This window comes from Pogoniulus pusillus, chromosome 38, assembly GCF_015220805.1.
Source record: "Pogoniulus pusillus isolate bPogPus1 chromosome 38, bPogPus1.pri, whole genome shotgun sequence".
In the NCBI taxonomy this organism is placed as follows: Eukaryota; Metazoa; Chordata; class Aves; order Piciformes; family Lybiidae; genus Pogoniulus; species Pogoniulus pusillus.
The window spans coordinates 380,200-397,758 of record NC_087301.1 but is presented as its reverse complement, the minus strand read 5'-3'; the positions used below and the strand labels follow the sequence as shown (position 1 = coordinate 397,758).

General features: G+C 55.9%; 2 protein-coding genes across 3 annotated transcripts in view; one reads left to right on the top strand and one right to left on the bottom strand.

Moving 5' to 3' along the window:
- NCAPD3 (non-SMC condensin II complex subunit D3) overlaps positions 1-6,305 on the bottom strand; it is a 41,440-nt gene extending 35,135 nt beyond the window's left edge. Inside the window, exons 1-7 of one of the 2 annotated variants that reach the window (XM_064173072.1) lie at positions 6,238-6,305; positions 5,898-6,052; positions 4,995-5,157; positions 3,629-3,798; positions 2,383-2,556; positions 1,649-1,710; positions 1,299-1,386 (exon numbers count right to left, since the gene is read on the bottom strand). In XM_064173072.1, the coding sequence (XP_064029142.1) occupies positions 1,299-1,386; positions 1,649-1,710; positions 2,383-2,556; positions 3,629-3,766 (462 nt within the window). In that variant the 5' untranslated portion in view covers positions 3,767-3,798; positions 4,995-5,157; positions 5,898-6,052; positions 6,238-6,305. Of the gene's footprint in view, positions 1-1,298; positions 1,387-1,648; positions 1,711-2,382; positions 2,557-3,628; positions 3,799-4,994; positions 5,158-5,897; positions 6,053-6,237 lie in introns of those variants that run through there. The other variant, XM_064173071.1, reaches the window with a different exon arrangement.
- A 300-nt stretch (positions 6,306-6,605) lies between these two features.
- VPS26B (VPS26 retromer complex component B) lies at positions 6,606-17,147 on the top strand. Its single transcript, XM_064173346.1, has 6 exons — positions 6,606-7,173; positions 11,208-11,364; positions 13,066-13,230; positions 13,949-14,124; positions 15,505-15,647; positions 16,883-17,147. The coding sequence occupies exons 1-6, from the start codon at positions 6,951-6,953 to the stop codon at positions 17,027-17,029; spliced, it is 1,011 nt and encodes a 336-aa protein (XP_064029416.1). The 5' UTR covers positions 6,606-6,950; the 3' UTR covers positions 17,030-17,147.
- Positions 17,148-17,559: the final 412 nt, after the last annotated feature.

The following is a 17,559-nucleotide window of genomic DNA, read 5'->3' as shown; positions in this document are numbered from 1 at the left end:
TGCAGCTCCATGAATGGAGGCTGCAGTTAGGTGGGTGTTGGACTCTTATCCCTAGGATCAGGTGATAGGAGGAGATGAAATAGCTTGAAATTGTGCTAGAGGAGGGTTAGGTTCACAGGATCACAGATGTCAGGGGTTGGAAGTGACCTCCACAGATCATCCAGTCCAACCCCCCTGCCAGAGCAGTGCCATCCAATCTAGATCAGGTCACACAGGAACACATCCAGACAGGCCTGGAAAGGCTCCCAGAGGAAACTCCACAACCTCTCTGGGCAGCCTGTGCCAGGGCTCTGGGACCCTTCCAGCCAAGAAGTTCCCCCTTGTGTTGAGCTGGAACCTCCTGTGCTGCAGCTTACAGTTTGGAGGTGAGGAACAATTTATTTGCTGCCAGAGTGGTCAGGGATCAGCACAGGCTGCCCAGGGAGGTGGTGGAGTCTCCATCCCTGGAGGTGTTCAGGAAAGGTGTGGCCATGGCACTTGGGGACAGGGTTTAGTGGCCAGGGTGGGGTTGGGTTGATGACTGGAGTTGATCCTAGAGGGCTTCTCCAGCCAAAACAACTCCATGATTCTGTGCCAAACAGGAGAGGGAGGGAAGATGTGGCAGGTTGGAGAAGCAGAGCTTCCTGACACCACAGATGTCAGCAGTTTGAGGAGCCTGTGCTGTGCTCAGAAACTAGGGAGGCTGAAACACACAGGTCTAAGGCTGCTAAAGCTGGGCAGACACTCAGGTGGGTGTCAGGTCAGCGTGCACTGAGCTCCAGGCTTTCCTGACTAGACAGCTGCTAATGCCCCGAGTGCTCAGGGGCTTTTCAGACTGAGAACACCGCAGCAGGGTCACACCCAACATTCAAAGCCCCATGCACAGGAGCAGCACACAGGTGAGTGGGAGATGACAAAGAGTGCTTGACAGTTTCACAAACGGTAAAGCTGCAGCCCCATTCCTGGTACGAATGGATGTGCCGTGGCGACAGAGCGTTCTGGGAACGAGATCCAGCCCTGCTTACCATCCCCTGCTCAGAACACTTCCCAATCATGCTCCGCTATCGCGCAGCGCCGCCGCAGGCTGCCGAGCAGTGCTGGAGCTCCACCTAGCAGGCAAGCACAGCAAACCTGAACTCCCCTTAAGACACACAGATCTAATCCCACTGCAGCTATCCTGCCCTCTGGGTTCGATTCATCCGCCCCAGGAGTCACCAGAGCACAGAATGCAGTGACCATGAAACGCATCACTGTACAAGCCAAGGGACATAAGGACTGGGGTGGACAAAGGTGACTGTAAGATCTGGTCCAACTTTTACCTTATCTTCTGCACCGTGCAGAGGGGAACACAGCAAGCGCAGTCCATAATAGGCCAGCTCAGGAATGTACTCGGCTTCATTAAGATGCCTAAGCAAAAGAAGGCAAAGGGCTGTCTTCATCTCTCATCAGAGGAACATTTTGACTACAACTATTAGAACCAAACGTGCTCACTGACTGGAAAATATTCAATATTCACTAAATGTTGTTTACTGTGAGCTAGGTGGAGCAGGCTCTAATTATCTTTAGTGACAGAAATCACTGCTTTCATTTTCACACAAACAGGATAATAACAACAACACAGGCAGCCAGTTCCAAATCCCCGCATCAACATCAACAATTCCTCCCTTACATTGCTGCTGAAACCTTGAACTCGTGCACAGCTGGCTCAAACTTTGTCATTTCAACAAAGATCTGCAAGGAAAAAAAAAGGCCAAGATTAGCTCATCCATGTGAAGGTAAAGTGTGAGGTCTGCTTGGGCACAGAGAAGTTAATACCAACCTTCACACCATGGTGCCTCCCTTGAAACACAACAGAAGCAGATGGCAAAACCCAGAGGCTCAATGCCAAGCATCTTCCCTCCAGGGCAGTGAGGGTACAGCAAGGGTTAAGCATAAGGAGGACATGGAACTGCTGGAGCAGGTCCAAAGGAGGCCATGAAGATGATCAGAGGGCTGGAGAAGTTCTCCTGTGGTGACAGGCTGAAAGATTTGGGGCTGCTCAGCCTGGAGAAAGCTCCAGGGAGACCTCAGATCAGCCTTCCAGTACCTGAAGGGGCTACAGAAGAGCTGGGAAGGGCTTACAGTGACAGGACAAGGGACAATGACTTTGAGCTGGGAGAGAGGAGGTTAAGACTGGAAATTAGGAAGAAATTGTTGAGAGTGAAGGTAGGGAGACACTGGCACAGGCTGCCAAGGGAGGCTGTGGATGTCCCCTCCCTGGGAGTGTTCAATGCCAGGTTGGATGAGGCCTTGAGCAACCTGTGCTGGTGGGAGGTGTCCCTGCCCATGGCAGGGGGTTGGAACTGAACAAACTTTAAGGTTCCTTCCAACTTAAGCCACTTGATGAATCTATGGCTTCATTACCTGCAGGCAGCTCTGTACAGACTGAGGTTTTTCTTTTAGGGAGAACTTAGGCAGAAGCCTTAAGAAGCCTTTCAAAAGAAGGAAGGTTGAGTTGCGAAGTTGCAGAAGATCCTCTGCTGAAAAGTAGACATTTTCACAATCCTCTTCCTCCTCCTCTTCCAATATCTCTTCCCTCTGCATGGACACAAAGAAGAAACAGCATTGTCCTGTCTCACAGCACTGCCCCATCTCTTTTGCACATTTCAGTTCTCAGACTAGGGTCTTTAGGATTTCACATCCAAATACCTGATTTTTGCCTTCAGATTGCACTTCACAGGGAGGAAAAAACCCAAAGGAGACAAACAGATGAAAGTTGGATACAAAGAAAGAAATGAAAGGCCAACACTGCCTGTTTGTGCTCAGAAGTAGCTGGAACACAGAAGGTTCCACCTCAGCATGAACTGAAACTTCTTTGGTGTGAGAGTGCTGGAGTCCTGAGGCAGGCTGCCCAGAGAGGTTGTGGAGTCTCCTTCCCTGCAGACTTTCAACACCCACCTGGATGCCTTCCTGTGTGATGTGACCTGCCCGGGTGACCCTGCTTTAGCAAGGGGGGTGAACTTGATCACCTCTAAAGGCCCCTTCCAACCCCTCCCTTTCTAGGGTTCTGTGAGAAAGTCCATCTCAACACCAGATAACTCTGAATTCTACTCTGACACTTGGAGAGTCCTCTCAACCAATTCCAATCATGTCTATGACCTTCTCCCCTTGCTTGCCATGACCCTGCAGCACTGATGTTCTCTCAGGATTTCTGGTGTGTAATCCTCAGTCCCCTTTGAATAACAACATGGAAATGTCAGAAGGAGCAGCTGAGTGCAGCACTCAGCCCTTAACTCCCGACATCGCTAAGTTGGCAGGGAAACACAGAGCCCATTTGCAAGCTGGTCACAGACTTGAAGAAGCTGGCATAAACTAGCTTCCCCCCTGCTCTGCTGCTGAGCTTTCTAACAACATGGCAGAGAGAAACCAGCTGCATTTTTCAGATGAGTCAGCAGCCAGGAAGCTGCTCCCAGCGTTGAATCATCAGCTCTTTGCAAATCCTAATAACAGGGAAAGGATCAAGAGCACAGCTGAGCTGCTGAATAAGAGGTGGGAATTAAAATAGGGGTGAAAAAGAGAAGTGTAACACTGACCTAGAAGGGAAGCAGCTTGCCAACAGTTTGGGCATCAATAGAGGTTTCTAGCTCCAGAGAGCACACAAGCATCTTACGTTGCCACTCCTGCAGGGCTTCCCTCTCTTCGTGCTCCTCCCTGCGCCGCTCTGAGTGTGGTTCTTCTTTCTTTTCCTCATCACATCCAAGTCGCGAGGCCAGCATTTTGTCAGGGTGTAAAGACACTTATCAAACATCACTTGATGGAACAGCTGGTTAGCTATGCTGCCTGCCCAGAACAGACAACACCAAAACCAGTCACTAAGTCATCTGGCTGTGGTTCCAGCCAAAGAGACAGCCAGGACAAAGGCACTGTCCTGGGAGCCGAGGAAACTTCAGGGCAGGACAAAAAGGAATTGCTTGAACAAAGCCCAGCTGCAGCAGCAATGACATTCTCCTGCAGCAGCACCAGTCTGACTCCTCCTAACTGGTGATGTGCCACACAACCCCCATCAGCAAAACTAGAACTTTGAATATGAAAGGATCTTGCTGTGAATGACCCTGCTGGAGAGCTCTAACTGCTCCTTGTTTGCAACAACGATTCAGTTTGCACAACTAAACCTGACCAGAGCAGTGATGGTGCCACTCAGCACTGGTGAGGCTGCACCTTGAACAGTGGAGTCAGTTTTGGGTCCCTCACTTCAAAAAGTACATTGAAGCACTGGAGCATCTTCAGAGAGAAGCAACAAAGCTGGGGAGGGGTCTGGAGAAGAGGGCTGGGGAGGAGTGGCTGAGGGAGCTGGGGGTGTTCAGTCTGGAGAAGAGACTGCAGTGAGGTGAGAATTGGACTCTTATCCCTAGGATCAGATGATAGGAGGAGAGGAAATGACCTCAAGTTGCGCCAGGGGAGGGTTAGGTTGGAGATGAGGAACAATTTCTTTGCTGCAATAGTCAGGGATTGGCACAGGTGGAGCCCCCATCCCTGGAGGTGTTCAAGAGAAGTGTGGCCATGGCACTCAGGGCCATGATTTAATGGCCATGGTAGTGTTGGGTTGATGCTGCACTCAACGATCCTAGAGGGCTTTACCAACTGCAATAGTTCTGACTGTAAAAGCACTGCACAGGGAAGTGCTGCCTAGCTAGAGCAGGAATCAGCTTCTGCCTTCACCAAGTATTACTGTCAAGCAGAGGGCTTGAGCTCTGTGTGCTGTGCTTCCTCCTCTGTCGACCTTGTCAGAGAGCTCCTGAAAAGCCACATAGCAGAGCAGACCCTGGCTGAGGCCATCAAGCCATTCTGACAGGAGACCCAAGCTGCTATCAGACTGCAACAGCTGTTCAGCGCTCAACAGCCTGCCCGAGCCTGGTCCCCAGGGACTGCAGGGCCATCAAGTGGACAGTTCAAACACCACTGCTTGTTCCACCTGGAATTCTCAGACAGGAGGGAAGGCTGATGCTGCCAGAGCAGCGTTTGATCCCTTTGCTCACCTGGGACCTCCAGCAGTAAGAAGTACAAGGCAGCTGCGTGCAGCGCACGGAGCCTCTGCTGCGCGCTCGCTCCTCTGCGCTGGCCAGCCTGGACAAAGTGGTGCAACACAGCCACAAGGGCCTTAGGGCAGGAGCTGTGCTCAGCAAACAAGGCCCAGACATTCTGAAGGAAAGCACAAACAGAAAGGAACCCTGTGGTGACACAGCTCTCCACAAGCTGCTTCTGTGCAGTTCTTCAGTCACCACTTCAACCAACAGCCTGCAGTGGTACTTCCCGAAGTACGTTTTAAGGATTGACACAGAGGGGCAGGAACAGGTCCAGAGAAGGAAACAAAGCTGGGAAAGGGTCTGCTGAAGAGGGCTGGGAGGAGCAGCTAAGAGAAGTGTTTAGCCTGGAGAAGTGAGGCTTAAGTGGCACTCTACAACTCCCTGACAGGAGGCTGGAGCCATATGCAGCTCTTCCCACACAACACAGGACAGAACAAGAGAAAACAGCCTCAAGCTGCCCCAGGGGAGGTTTAGGCTGAACGTGAGGAACGATTTCTTCCCCTAGAGGGACAAAACAGGCTGTCCAGGGCAGTGGTAGAGTCCCCATGCCTGGACAGGTCTCAAAGCTATGTAGCTGTGGTTGTGAGGGACATGGTTTAGTGGTGAGCTGAAGTTGCTTGGTTAATGGCCAGACACAAAGATCGTAATGGTGCCCTGCAACCAAAGCTAATCCATAGTCCTACGAGGACCATACTAAGTAACTCGTGTTTTATTGCAGTCAGTCATAAACGAGGCCTTAAGGAAAGCCCCTCTCTGCAGCACACAGGGCAAGAACCATTCTGGGCAGCCCTGCAATGGGTTGTGCCAAGGCAGGAGGGGCACAAACAGCAGCTGGTGGCCCTGTGCCGACCTTACCTCTGTGCCGCCACTGTCCTCAGTTGCAAAGGGTACCAAAGCCTGGTACAGGGAGGTGAAAGCATCCAGGCCATCTCCCGCGATCTCTTCCTCTATGCGGGAGTCGAGGGCATCCACCTCGGTAAAATTCAGATCCCAGACGGTGCTCACCCAAGCTGAAGGAAAGAGATCCAGTCTCCTAAACAACACCTCCGAACACGCATGGAGCAACCCGACCGGGAAACAGACCCCCGGCCCGGGCACAGCGGCAGGCAGTCCCGACCGCGGCTCTGACCGTCGCTGCCGCATGGGCGCGAGGAGCGGAGTCCGCCCCGGCCCCCCTCACCCAAGCCCCTCGAACCTGAGCCCGCATCCTGCAGCCGCCAGGCCGCCAGGGCAGGCAGCAGACCCCCGGCGGGCAGCACCGAACCCTCGCCCACCGCCATCTCCCGCGCCCGGCGCTTTGAACGCGGCAACCGCGCGCGCGCCGCCCGCAGCCAATCGCCGCGCGGAAGGAGCCACAGCAGCGATCGCCATTGGCTCCTCCAGCCCCCGTCCCGCCCCCGGTGCGCGGGATGCGCACGCGCGCCGGCCGGCGCTGGGGACGGTGGCACGGGCGGGCGGCGCATGCGCGGTGCGCGGCCCCGGTGCCAGTCCCGGCGGCGCATGCGCGGTGCGCGGCTCCGCGGCCCGGGACGGCGGCAGCAGCGTTCGGCGCGGCGAGACGGGGGGGCAGCGCTCGCAGGGCTGCGGGGCCGCGCCCGCTCCGGGCTCCCTCCAGCGGCAGCCGGGCCGCAGGGACCGGCCGCCGCCGCTGCCTCCCCGGCCCCTGCGTCCCTGCCGCATTGCGGCCCCCCAGCTCCCTCCTTACCGCCCCGGCCCTTCTCTGAGTGCCGGCCGCGGGGCCGCTGTCACCGTCGTGCTGCTCGCCGCCCTGCGCGGCTGCCCCGTCTCCGAGGGGACCGAGGCTGATCCTCCGCCCGCCGCCGCAGAGCTCTGTCCGTGGTGCCTGCGGGCAGGCCGGGATCCGCCGATCCGCCAGCGGGGCCGCGGGGGCCCTGCTCTCACGGTGCCATGAGTTTCTTCGGGTTCGGACAGACCCCGGAGCTGGAGCTGGTGCTCAGCGACGCCGAGAGCCGGCGGCGTGTGGAGCACAAGACGGAGGAAGGCAAGAAGGAGAAATATTTCCTCTTCTACGACGGAGAGACCGTGTCGGGGCGGGTGGTCCTCACCCTGAAGAACCCCCACAGGCGGCTGGAGCACCAGGGCATCAAAGTGGAGTTCATTGGGCAGATCGGTGAGAGGGGCGCGGGGGGGTGGCCCGGTCCCGGGGGTGGCCCGGACTTGGGAGTGGCCCTCCGGTGCGTGACATCCCGTGCCGGGTGCCGTCCCAGCTCGGCTGGCAGGTTGGCGGGGGCTGGCAGGTCCTTCTCGGCGGTTCGCACGCAGGGCGGTGAGAGCCGGAGCATCGCCGGCCCGGCCGCACGGAAAGCCGCGCTGCTGCCAAGTAGGTTATGCTCGCTCCCGAGCGGCACGGAGGATGTCCGGTAGCCCACCCTCCGTCCGAGCTGGCCAGCCCCAGCAACGCCTCCCGGCGACCCTTTGAGGGTCCAGCTCTGGCAGGAGGGAGGGACCTCCGGCCCTTTTCCAGGTCACTTTTCTCTCGCCGTGTTTCCTGGCTGCTTCTCGGCCAGCGGTTCCCGCCCTGGACCGCACAGGCTCGCAGGCAGGTGGGGTGAAACTGGGTTCCCCTCCTGCAGCTGCAGGGCTGAGCCCAGACATCCCAACAGCACCAGCTCCCGGGTGGGGCTCCCACGAGGTCCTTATGCAGCTTCTGAGCTGTGTGCAGTGCTCCTGTGCCCGTGGATTCATAGCGTGATTTGGGTTGCAAGAAACCTTACAGGTCAGGAAGGGATGCAGTGGCTCTGCTGGGGTTGGTGGCTATGACCCCCTCTCAGGTCAGCTGCTGCACCTCCCCAGCTCCTGCCCCCCAGCACACAGATTGGTTTTCTTGAGGCCCAGGGGCTCAGCTGGGCTGATTCTGCCTTGCACTCTCTTGCTCTCTGAGTAAGCACCCACTGGGGACCTGTGTAGTTAGCTGGGTGACTTCAGGGTGTGCAGGACTTGGCACAGAGAGCCATGAAGGGTAGAAGAGACCTCTGAGATTTAGTCCAGCCCAGCACCACCATGGCCACCAGACCATGTCTCAAAGTGCCATGGCCACACAGTTCTTGAACACCTCTGGCCATGGGCACTCCACCGCCTCCCAGGGCAACCTGTGCCAATCCCTGAGCACTCCTGCAGCAAAGAAATTGTTCCTAATTTCCAACCTAACCCTCCCCTGGTGCAGCTTAAGGCCATTTCCTCGAGTCCTTAGTTACTTGGGAGAGGAGGCCAACGCTGGCCTCATTCCAGCCTCCTTTCAAGTGGCTGTAGAGAGCAGTGAGGTCTTCTCGTGTCTACCTGTGCACGCCTCAGTTGAGGTCTGATGCTTGCTGCTGTCTTAGAGGAAGGGTAGCTGCACTCCCACTCTGCCATCCCAGTGGAGATGCCCATGGTTCATGGGAGTGCCTGAGTCTCACAGGGCAGACTAAGTTCAAGGTGTTCCCAGGGATGTGGTGAGTGCCTCATGTCTGGGGTCCTCTGTGCTCAGGTTTCACACTCAAAATCGCTGCCTCAGCTGTGGGCCACCAGACTTTGCATTGCAAATCTTGTGGTGCAGGGAAGTGGTCTCCAAGTAGTCCCCTGTGGCCCCCGTGCTGCTGTTCAGTGGCTTTGCTGACCTCGTGTGTGTGACACTGCGTTGGAGAAGGAAGGGAGGACAGGCAGAGCCTGCACACGCTGGAGGAGTGAGCCTGTTCTTCAGGAGCTAGCTGATGACCTTCTGTTGTTTGATTAGGCTTCTCAGTGGAAATTAAGCACAAACCTTGCTTCCTGCTCCACTCTGTCTCTTCTGTGCTGCCTCACTTGCTTCTCAGACCTAGTTTGGAAGAGCTTTGTACCATGCATGTTTGGAACTGCATTGAATTCACAGCATTGCCCAAGCAGGGTGTGTTGGGAGCTGCTGTGGCCACACATCAGCCCTTCCTTTTGCCCATCGCAGGTTCAGGGGTTGGAAGGGACCTTCAAGATCATCCAGTTCCACCCCTCTTGCCACAGGCAGGGACAGCTTCCACTAGGCCAGATTGCTCAAGGCTTGGAGCACTTGCAGGGAGGGGGCATCCACAACCTCCCTGTTCCAGTGTCTCATCACCCTCACTCCAAAGAATTTCTTCCTAGTGGCTGTTGCAGGCTGGGGACCAGAGTCCAGGCTGTGAGCGTGCAGGGCTCCCTGTGGGCACAGAACCACACCAGGCTGCAGCCTGCTTGTGGTTGCAGTGTCCTGTGCATGCCACCAAAACGTTGGCAGTTCCTTTTTTCACATCTGGAAAGCTAACTCGGAGCTTACAGCTGTTTGCATTCGGGAGTGTGGGAACCATCAGCCCTTCCTTTGCGGAAGGCTGCAGAGCTCCAGTCTGTGCCCTTCGCAGGCGGCAGAGAGCTCAGCACAGTGACATTTGCCTCCCCTTGCTTGCATCCTGGGGCAGGATGATCTGTTGCTCTCTTTGCTGTGGCACCTGGCTGCTCCCTGTCACATCAGCAGGCACTTTCCTCTCAGTGGCCATATATTAAGTGCAGAGAGACTGGGTTTGTTCCTGTCACCTGCCTGGCACTGGCTGCTGTGTGTGAGCAAGGGGTGTTCTGCTGCCAGTGTTCCCATTAGGGAGATAGGGTGAGCAGAGGGGTGTGAGGAGCAGTCATCACTTCAGAGCTGAGGTCTCATCTTGCTTCTCAAGGAGCAGAGAACTGAGTCTTCCTCCAGCTCCTGCTGGTTCCTCTCGGCAGCCTGCTCTGCACTGTTAGTGCTGACACTGGGCTGGTGTGGAGACGATTGCCTCATGACTGAAGGGTTTGTTGCCTCATCTAACCATATCAGATTGGCCAAGGCTTTGCCTTTGAGAAGGGCTGTGTGGGTGTCCTGTATTCACACAGGGTTGGGAAGGGCAGATCTCGTTGATGGTTGTGTCTAACACTGAGCTGTTAAATGCAGATTGAGGAGTTTTAAGCTTCTGTTGCTTTGACTTGTGGGGAGAAGACTCTCTGGGAGCGCAGAGAGGATTGATGCAATGAAGGGGAGAAACCTGCAGTCATTTCCTGCTGATGCAAGGAGCTCGTGGAAGGCTGAAGCAACATGACTGTGTTGGTTACCTGAGCTGGTTTGAAGAGTGCTTCCAGAGGCTCTTCCCTCACGGTTTCACATGGCTGTGGATGTGCTGGTGGAAGAGCTGACTCAGCTGCCTCCCCACGCTCCAGGGTGTCCTGCACTGAGCAAAGGCATTGTGCAGGGTTAGAATCACAGACTTGGTTTGGCTGGAAAAGACCCCTGAGGTCACCCAGCCCAACCATCAGCCCAGCCCCCCCACAGCCACTGAACCATGTCCCCAAGTGCCATGGCCACACCTTTCTTCAAGACTTCTAGGGATGGGCACTCCACCACCTCCTTGGGCAGCCTGTGCCAATCCCTGACCACCTGCAGCAGAGAAATTGTTCCTTATCTCCAACCTAATCCTCCCCTGGCACAATTTCAGGCCATTTCCTCTCCTTCTATGACTTGATAGTAGGAAGAAGAGACCAATCCCCACCTCACTGCAACCTCCTTTCAGGGGGCTGTAGAGAGCAATGAGGTCTTCCCTCAGCATCCTCCAGACTGAACACCCCCAGTTCCCTCAGCCTTGTTCTCCAGACCCTTCGTCAGCTTGGTTGCTCCTCTCTGTGCATGCTCCAGCAAGCTGTGAGGGTCTCCAATGTTACTTAATCTCTGCTGCCAGCCAAGACCATTGCAACTCTGTTTTGAAAGGAAAAGCAGGAAGGTTCCTAGTCCCTTGCTTTAGTGCTGTCACTGTTTGCTGTCCAGAGGGACACTGAGGTGTTTTCCTGGCTGTGCAGTGGCAATGCCCTTGGAAGGGGCTGCAGGAGCTGCTGGCTTCTCTCCCCAGCCATGCTGACCATAAGTGATGCTGCTGGTGGTGACCTGTGTGCCAACTCTGAGCCAAGCCCAGCTCATGGTTTGTTGTACTTCCTGTTCCAGGCAGGAAAGACCTGACCTGCACCTGGCTCCAATGGAGAGCAGTGAACAAGTGCAGTGTGCTGCAGCCACAGGCTCCCCAGTAGGTTCTCTGAGCAGCGGTGAAGGGAGCAGTGATCTGGACGAGAGAGTAGCTCACGGCTGTGGATCTCCTGCCTTTCCTGGCATTCGGCATCACTGCTTGACCTGAGCTTCTCTCTTCCCAGAACTCTACTATGACCGAGGAAATCACCACGAGTTCGTGTCCCTGGTGAAGGACCTGGCCCGGCCTGGAGAGTTCACTCAGTCCCAGACCTTCGACTTCGAGTTCACACATGTGGAGAAGCCTTACGAGTCCTACACAGGGCAGAACGTGAAGCTACGGTGAGCGCCCTCCCCTCCGGCCCCCTCTGGACTCTGTGCACTGCTGACCTGCACCGCGGTGGCACTGCAGTGCAGGGCAGTGCCGCAGTGCAGGGCAGTGCCGCAGTGCAGGGCAGTGCCGCAGTGCAGGGCAGTGGAAGAGGCCTCTAAGCTCATCCAGTCCAGCATCAACCCAGCCCCACCCTGGCCACTAAACCATGGCCCCAGGTGCCATGGCCACACCTTTCTTGAGCACCTCCAGGGGTGAGGACTCCACCACCTCCCTGGGCAGCCTGTGCCAGTCCCTGACCACTCTGGCAGCAAAGAAATTGTTCCTCATCTCCAACCTAACCCTCCCCTGGCACAATTTCAGGCCAGTTCCTCCTATCACCTGATAGTAGGGAGCAGAGCCCAACTGCCACCTCACTCCAACCTTCCTTCAGGATGCTGTAGAGAGCAATAAGGTCTCCCCTCAGCCTCCTCTTCTCCAGACTGATCCCCCCCAGCTCCCTCAGCTGCTCCTCCCCAGCCCTGTTCCCTGTTCTCCAGATCCTTCCCCATCTTCCTTGTCCTTGTCTTGTAACTCCAAATGGATTTTGGTGTGCTGAGCTGTCAGAGACTCTTTGAGGGCTCTACTTTCATAAGCATGCCTCAAAGTGACAAGAGAGATCAGCCCCTGCTGGATCAACCAAACCCTTTCCAATTTCTTTGGGAATTCTCAAACCAACAGAAATTGTTTGCTTCGGTCTCCATCAGGGACCTTTTGGATGCTTTGTACTTGGTCTTGTCAGCTGTCATTGTGCTCTGTACGCACACAGATGCCCAGCTTGGATCTTGGTCATATGTTGGAGGCTGTGTTTCACATCTAGGTGCTGCAGCTGACCTGAAGTTCAGTCACTGGCTTGGGAAGGGGGGGCTGGAGGCTGCTGAGAGCTGCAGCAGGAGGTGTGCCTGTGGGGGCTGATCTAATCGCCTGCCACAGGGCAGCAGTTTCAGCATGTGCAGACTGTTACTCAGAGCCCCAGAATGGTGCTGAGGTAACTCAGGCTCACAAATGCTTGGGAGAAGTCTCAGTCTGCCTTTCTCTTTGAACATGCTCCTCTGTCTTTTCCAGCATGGGGTACTGGCTGCTCCAGAAACTGTGGTACCAGTGTCACAAAATAGTAGGGGTTGGAAGGGGCCTCCAGAGATCATAGAATCATAGAATCAATATCCCCTGCAAAGCAGCATCGCCCAGGGCAGGTCACACAAGAACATGCCCAGGCAGGTTTTGAGGATCTCCAGAGAAGGAGGCTCCACTGCCTCTTTGGGCAGCTTGCTGCAGGGCTCCAGCACCCTCACACCAAAGAAGTTTCCTCTCATGTTGAGCTGGAACTTCCTGGGACTGAGTTCACCTGCATCCCTCCTCATCCCATCGCTGCTATCCCTGAGAAGAGCCTGGCTCCATCCTCCTGGCAGCCACCCTGCAGAGAGTCACAGACACTGGTCAGATCCCCTCTCAGCCTTCTCTTCTCCAGGCTGACAGCCCCAGGTCCCTCAGCCTTTCCTCTTACGAGAGATGCTCCAATCCCTTCAGCACCCATTCGTAGTCCTGTGTTGAGCTCTCTGCAGTAGCTACCTGCAGCAAGAGGACAGCTTGGCCAGCCCAGTGCCTCCCTTGTCCCTCCCTGCTTAGGTCCTGTTGCTGCCTGTGCAGCCCTAAGAGGACCTCTCTCCTTGCAGCTATTTCCTCCGCGCGACCGTCAGCCGCCGGCTGAACGATGTGGTGAAGGAGATGGACATCGTCGTGCACACTCTGAGCACCTACCCTGAGCTCAACTCCTCCATCAAGATGGAAGTGGGCATTGAGGATTGCCTGCACATTGAGTTTGAGTATAACAAGTCCAAGTAAGTGCCTCAAGAGCAGCCAGTGGCTGTGGGGACTGATCCACTACAGGGGGCAGCTTGGATTGGAAGTCTGCCTGTGGCATTCCCGGTTCCTGTGCTCCAGCAAGGCTGGCAGAGAGGTCAGATCCTGGTCGAGGGTCTGGGAGTTCCTCTTCTTGCCCCACTGATGTGCTCTCTGTACCAGAGAGTGGGAAGCAACAGCTGTGGCTTACTGTGGGAGGCTGTTGCAGTAAGTGCACGTTGCCTGTATCCTCAGCTGTTGCCAGGGCTCCTGGCAGTAGAACATCTGCTCTTCCCAAGACAGTGCAGCTCAGGGCTGACCTTAATCAAGGCCCAGAAGCTGGAAACAGCTCTTTTCAAATACTTCTAATGCTGATGCTGGCAAAAGCTCTCCCTGCATGTAACATCTGGGGCAGTTTTAATTGACCTAAGAAACCTGGGTTTGGAGGCATTGCTGGCGCAGAGGTTTCCTGCAGATACTCAGCTTGAAATTCTGTTTCTGTCTGATCCTGCTGCATCCTCCTGTTGATTTCCAGAGGGCCAGGGGATGAAAGCTGCAGTGGTGTTTACAGCAGCCTAGGGGGAGTGGTTGCCATCTGAAGTTTACAGCTGCGGCCGTAGATAAAAGCCAAGTGCCTGAGAAAAGAACTGGAAAGTCTCAAGGCCTGGTCTGCTGTGCAGTGGTTTGACTGTGGAGCTTTCTTCTTCTCCCTGCCAGGTATCACTTAAAGGATGTGATTGTTGGGAAGATCTACTTCCTGCTGGTGCGGATCAAGATCAAGCACATGGAGATAGACATCATCAAGAGAGAGACGACAGGGACTGGGCCCAATGTCTACCACGAGAACGACACCATAGCTAAATACGAGATCATGGATGGGGCACCTGTCAGAGGTGAGAAGCAGAGGAGCTCCTCACAATTCCTCCTCTGATGTCTTTTTGGGGTGGCAGTATGAATCCTGAAGCTTCTTCAGCTGAATCATGAGGAGGAATTTTTTCCCTGTGAGGGTGACAGAGCCTGGCACAGGCTGCCCAGAGATATTCAAGCCCTGTCTGGATGTGTTCCTGTGTGATCTGCTCTGAGTGATCCTGCTCTGGCAGGGGTAGCACTGGATGAGCTTTGGAGGTCCCTTCCAGCTCCTGATGTGCTGTGATCCTGTGAAACCAAATCTTGAACATCTGCTGTGAAGAATGGCTGAGAGCCCTGGGAGAAGGCTGAGAGGGGATCTGATCAATGTCTATAAATACCTGAGGGGCGGGTGCCAAGAAGGTGCCAATCTCTTGTGGTGCCCAGTGATAGGATAAGGGGAAAAGGACACAGACTGGAACCCAGGAAGTTCCACTTCAGCGTGAGGAGAGAATCCTTTGCTGTGAGGGTGCTGGAGGCCTGGAGCAGGCTGCCCAGAGAGGCTGTGGAGTCTCCTTCTCTGGAGAGAAGGGGCCCATCTGGCTGTGTTCTGTGACCTGCCCTGAGTGCCCCTGCTCTAGCAGGGAGTTGGGCTGGGTGATCTCTGGAGGTCCCTTCCAACCCCTCCCGCTCTGGCTGGGGTGTGCTCAGCAGCACACAGGCTCTCGCTGGTGGGCTCAAGGCAGTTTTTTGACCCCTGCTCTGCTGTGCTGGGGGCATTGGGGCATAGTGAGGTGCAGTGATTTAATTCTCTTGATGCAGCAGTGGTAGAACCAGAAATAGATGTAGATTCCCTGTTGGCATGGGCCACTGGCTGGCATTGCTGCAGCTTGGAGCAGAAAGGTGGTGTTCTAGCTCTGTGCCAGTCTCCTCTGCCACTTGTTTTGCAGCTCCACTGCCCAGCAGAGTCAACTGCCAGAGAAAATGTCACCTTACTCATTTTTTCAAGACAGCAGTGCTGTCTCGGTGCAGGTCCCAAATGAGTCCTGTGCTGTCTGGGGATACACTGGCACAGGTTGCCCAGGGAGGTTGTGGATGCCCTCACTGGAGGTGTTCAAGGCCAGGATGGACAAGGCCTTGAGTGACCTGTGGTGGTGGGAGGTGTCCCTGCCTGTAGCAGGCGGTTGGAACTGGATGAGCTCAGGGTCTTCTCTAGCCTAAGTCGTTCTCTGAGTCTGTGTCTCAGTGGAGATTGCAGAGCTGCCAGCAGGGGCAGGATCTGGGTATGGGCCATGCCTGCTGGCTTCTGAAGGGAGCTGAGGTCTTGCTCCACCCGTGGAGGTAGTCACAAAGGTTGTGGCCCAGTGAGCTGTGTGCTGCTGCTCCCCTAGTTTGTGTCTGTGCTGATGTCTCTCTGCGCCTTGCAGGGGAGTCCATTCCCATCAGGCTGTTCCTGGCTGGCTATGAGCTGACTCCAACCATGAGGGACATCAACAAGAAGTTCTCGGTGCGTTATTACCTCAACCTGGTGCTGATTGACGAGGAGGAGAGACGCTACTTCAAACAGCAGGTGAGACACAGCTGCCACTTCAAACAGCAGGTGAGACACAGCTGCCACTTCTTCCTGGGACGCTGTGCCCAGGGGTGCCCTGGGCGTGTGGGTTCCCAGCTGCGCGGGGCCGGAGCGGATCCCTCCCACAGAGTCCAGTTGCTGCAGCTCAGCTTTCTGGGAAGTCGGAGGTAAAACTGCATTGTGTTTTTGTACAGTTTAAGTATAGTAGGTAAGAAGTATAAACTCCTTCAGAAAATATGATGACCTGAAGGGAGATGGGGAAGGGGTCATGTGGCAGCAAAGCAGCAGCAGCCAAAACAGCAGTGGGGGGAGATAGCAGCAAGGGTGAGATCCAAGCTGTGCCTCCAGACCCAAGCTTTTGCTGCTCCAATGAAGCTATATTAGCTTACCCATTGCTGCCACTTTATGGCCTGTCCCTGGGACGTTCACCTCTCCAGCCAGAGCTTCCACTTTGAGGTTTCTCTGTTCCCAGTGGGTTTTGTATCTGAGCTGGAAATCAGCTCAGACAGCCACAGCAGTGGGGAGGATGTTTCTGTCTGGTTGTAAGGGTTAGACAGGTAGCAGTATGCACAGGTGGTCTGGAATTCAGTCCGTGCAGGTCAGATGCACGGGGGGGTTGGGGGTGGATGGAGAAGGTGCCCACATGAGACTTTCTTTTTGTTCTGCTGCCCAGTGGTGGAGATTCTGAGCTTCACAGATTGCTTCGGATTGGAAGGGAGCCTCAAAGGTCCTCTTGTCCAAGCCCCATGCAGTGAGCAGGGACATCCCCAACTAGATCAGGCCACATCCAATCTGATCTTGAATGTCTCCAGGGATGGGGCTTCAACCACATCTCTGAGCAGCCTGTTCCAGCACAGAGCAGACTCTTAGGGCCACTTCAGGTGATCTTCAAAGTTTTCAGGGACGGGACCTCAAGTGCAGTATCAGTTCCAGTGCAGTAGCCAAAAGCAAGAGGGCAGAGGTGCCCTAGAAGTGCTGTGGGTTGCCTCTGCGTGCTCAGATCCCGTGGATCTGCTCCAGAATTGGGGTTCTGCCCTGGTTCCAGGCAGGCTGCGTTGCAGGGCCTCTGCTTGCCGCTGCGAGTGGCCTCGTGTGCGCGGCTGCAGCTGGAACATGCCAGCCTGGCCCGAGTTCAGCGGGCGCAGGCTGCAGCCCTGGAGCCTGCTGCAGCCCTGGGGTCTGAGTGGGGCCCGGAGAAGCCCTGACGAGCCCTGCCGGCTGTGTTGCTACAGGAGGTGGTGCTTTGGAGGAAAGGAGACATAGTGAGGAAGAGCATGTCCCACCAAGCAGCCATCGCCTCGCAGCGCTTTGAGGGGACCTCCTCGCACCCCGAGGCCAAGACCACCACCCAGCCCGCAGAGAACAACGGCCGGCAGTGAGGGGCCACGCTGAGGAGGGCTGCTGGGGAGCTGGTGAGGGACAGCAGCGAGGAGGAAAGAAACAAACAAAAAACCACTTCAGAGACTTCGTGACAATAAATATCCGTTTTTGACTTAACTCCTTTCTTCAAAGGACTCGCAGGGCGGGGAGGGGGCGGGGAGGCAGGGCGGGCTGCAGGGCTGAGGGACCGCAGCGCTGCCCCAGCCGCCGCCGCCTGCGGGCTGGGCTGCCTCGGGCGTGCGGCAGAGGCTGCGGAGCTGCCTGATCTCCTCCTTGCCCCGGGAGCCTTTCGCCTGGCTGTGGGGAGAGAGCAAGTGAAGGCCACATCTGCTGCCTCTTGCCAGCGCTGTGCAGGCTGCCCAGGGCTGTGTGGGATGGAGACTTCGGCTTTGTCCTCTTGCCTTTCTGAAAGCCTCTCGAGGGAGAGCGACGCAGGACGGCTGGAAGGTAGAGCAGGGAGGCAGGGGCCGAGGTGTGGCTCAGTGTCAGCCCCTCGCCGCCTGCCCTTCCTCATGCTGCTGGATTCCTT

Bases quoted from the DNA above. Each gene is read 5' to 3' on its own strand.
- VPS26B (XM_064173346.1), top strand. From the start codon at position 6,951: ATGAGTTTCTTCGGGTTCGGACAGACCCCGGAGCTGGAGCTGGTGCTC. The intron at 11,365-13,065 runs GTGAGCGCCCTC...CTCTCCTTGCAG, and splicing joins GGGCAGAACGTGAAGCTACG to CTATTTCCTCCGCGCGACCG. The intron at 15,648-16,882 runs GTGAGACACAGC...GTGTTGCTACAG, and splicing joins GACGCTACTTCAAACAGCAG to GAGGTGGTGCTTTGGAGGAA.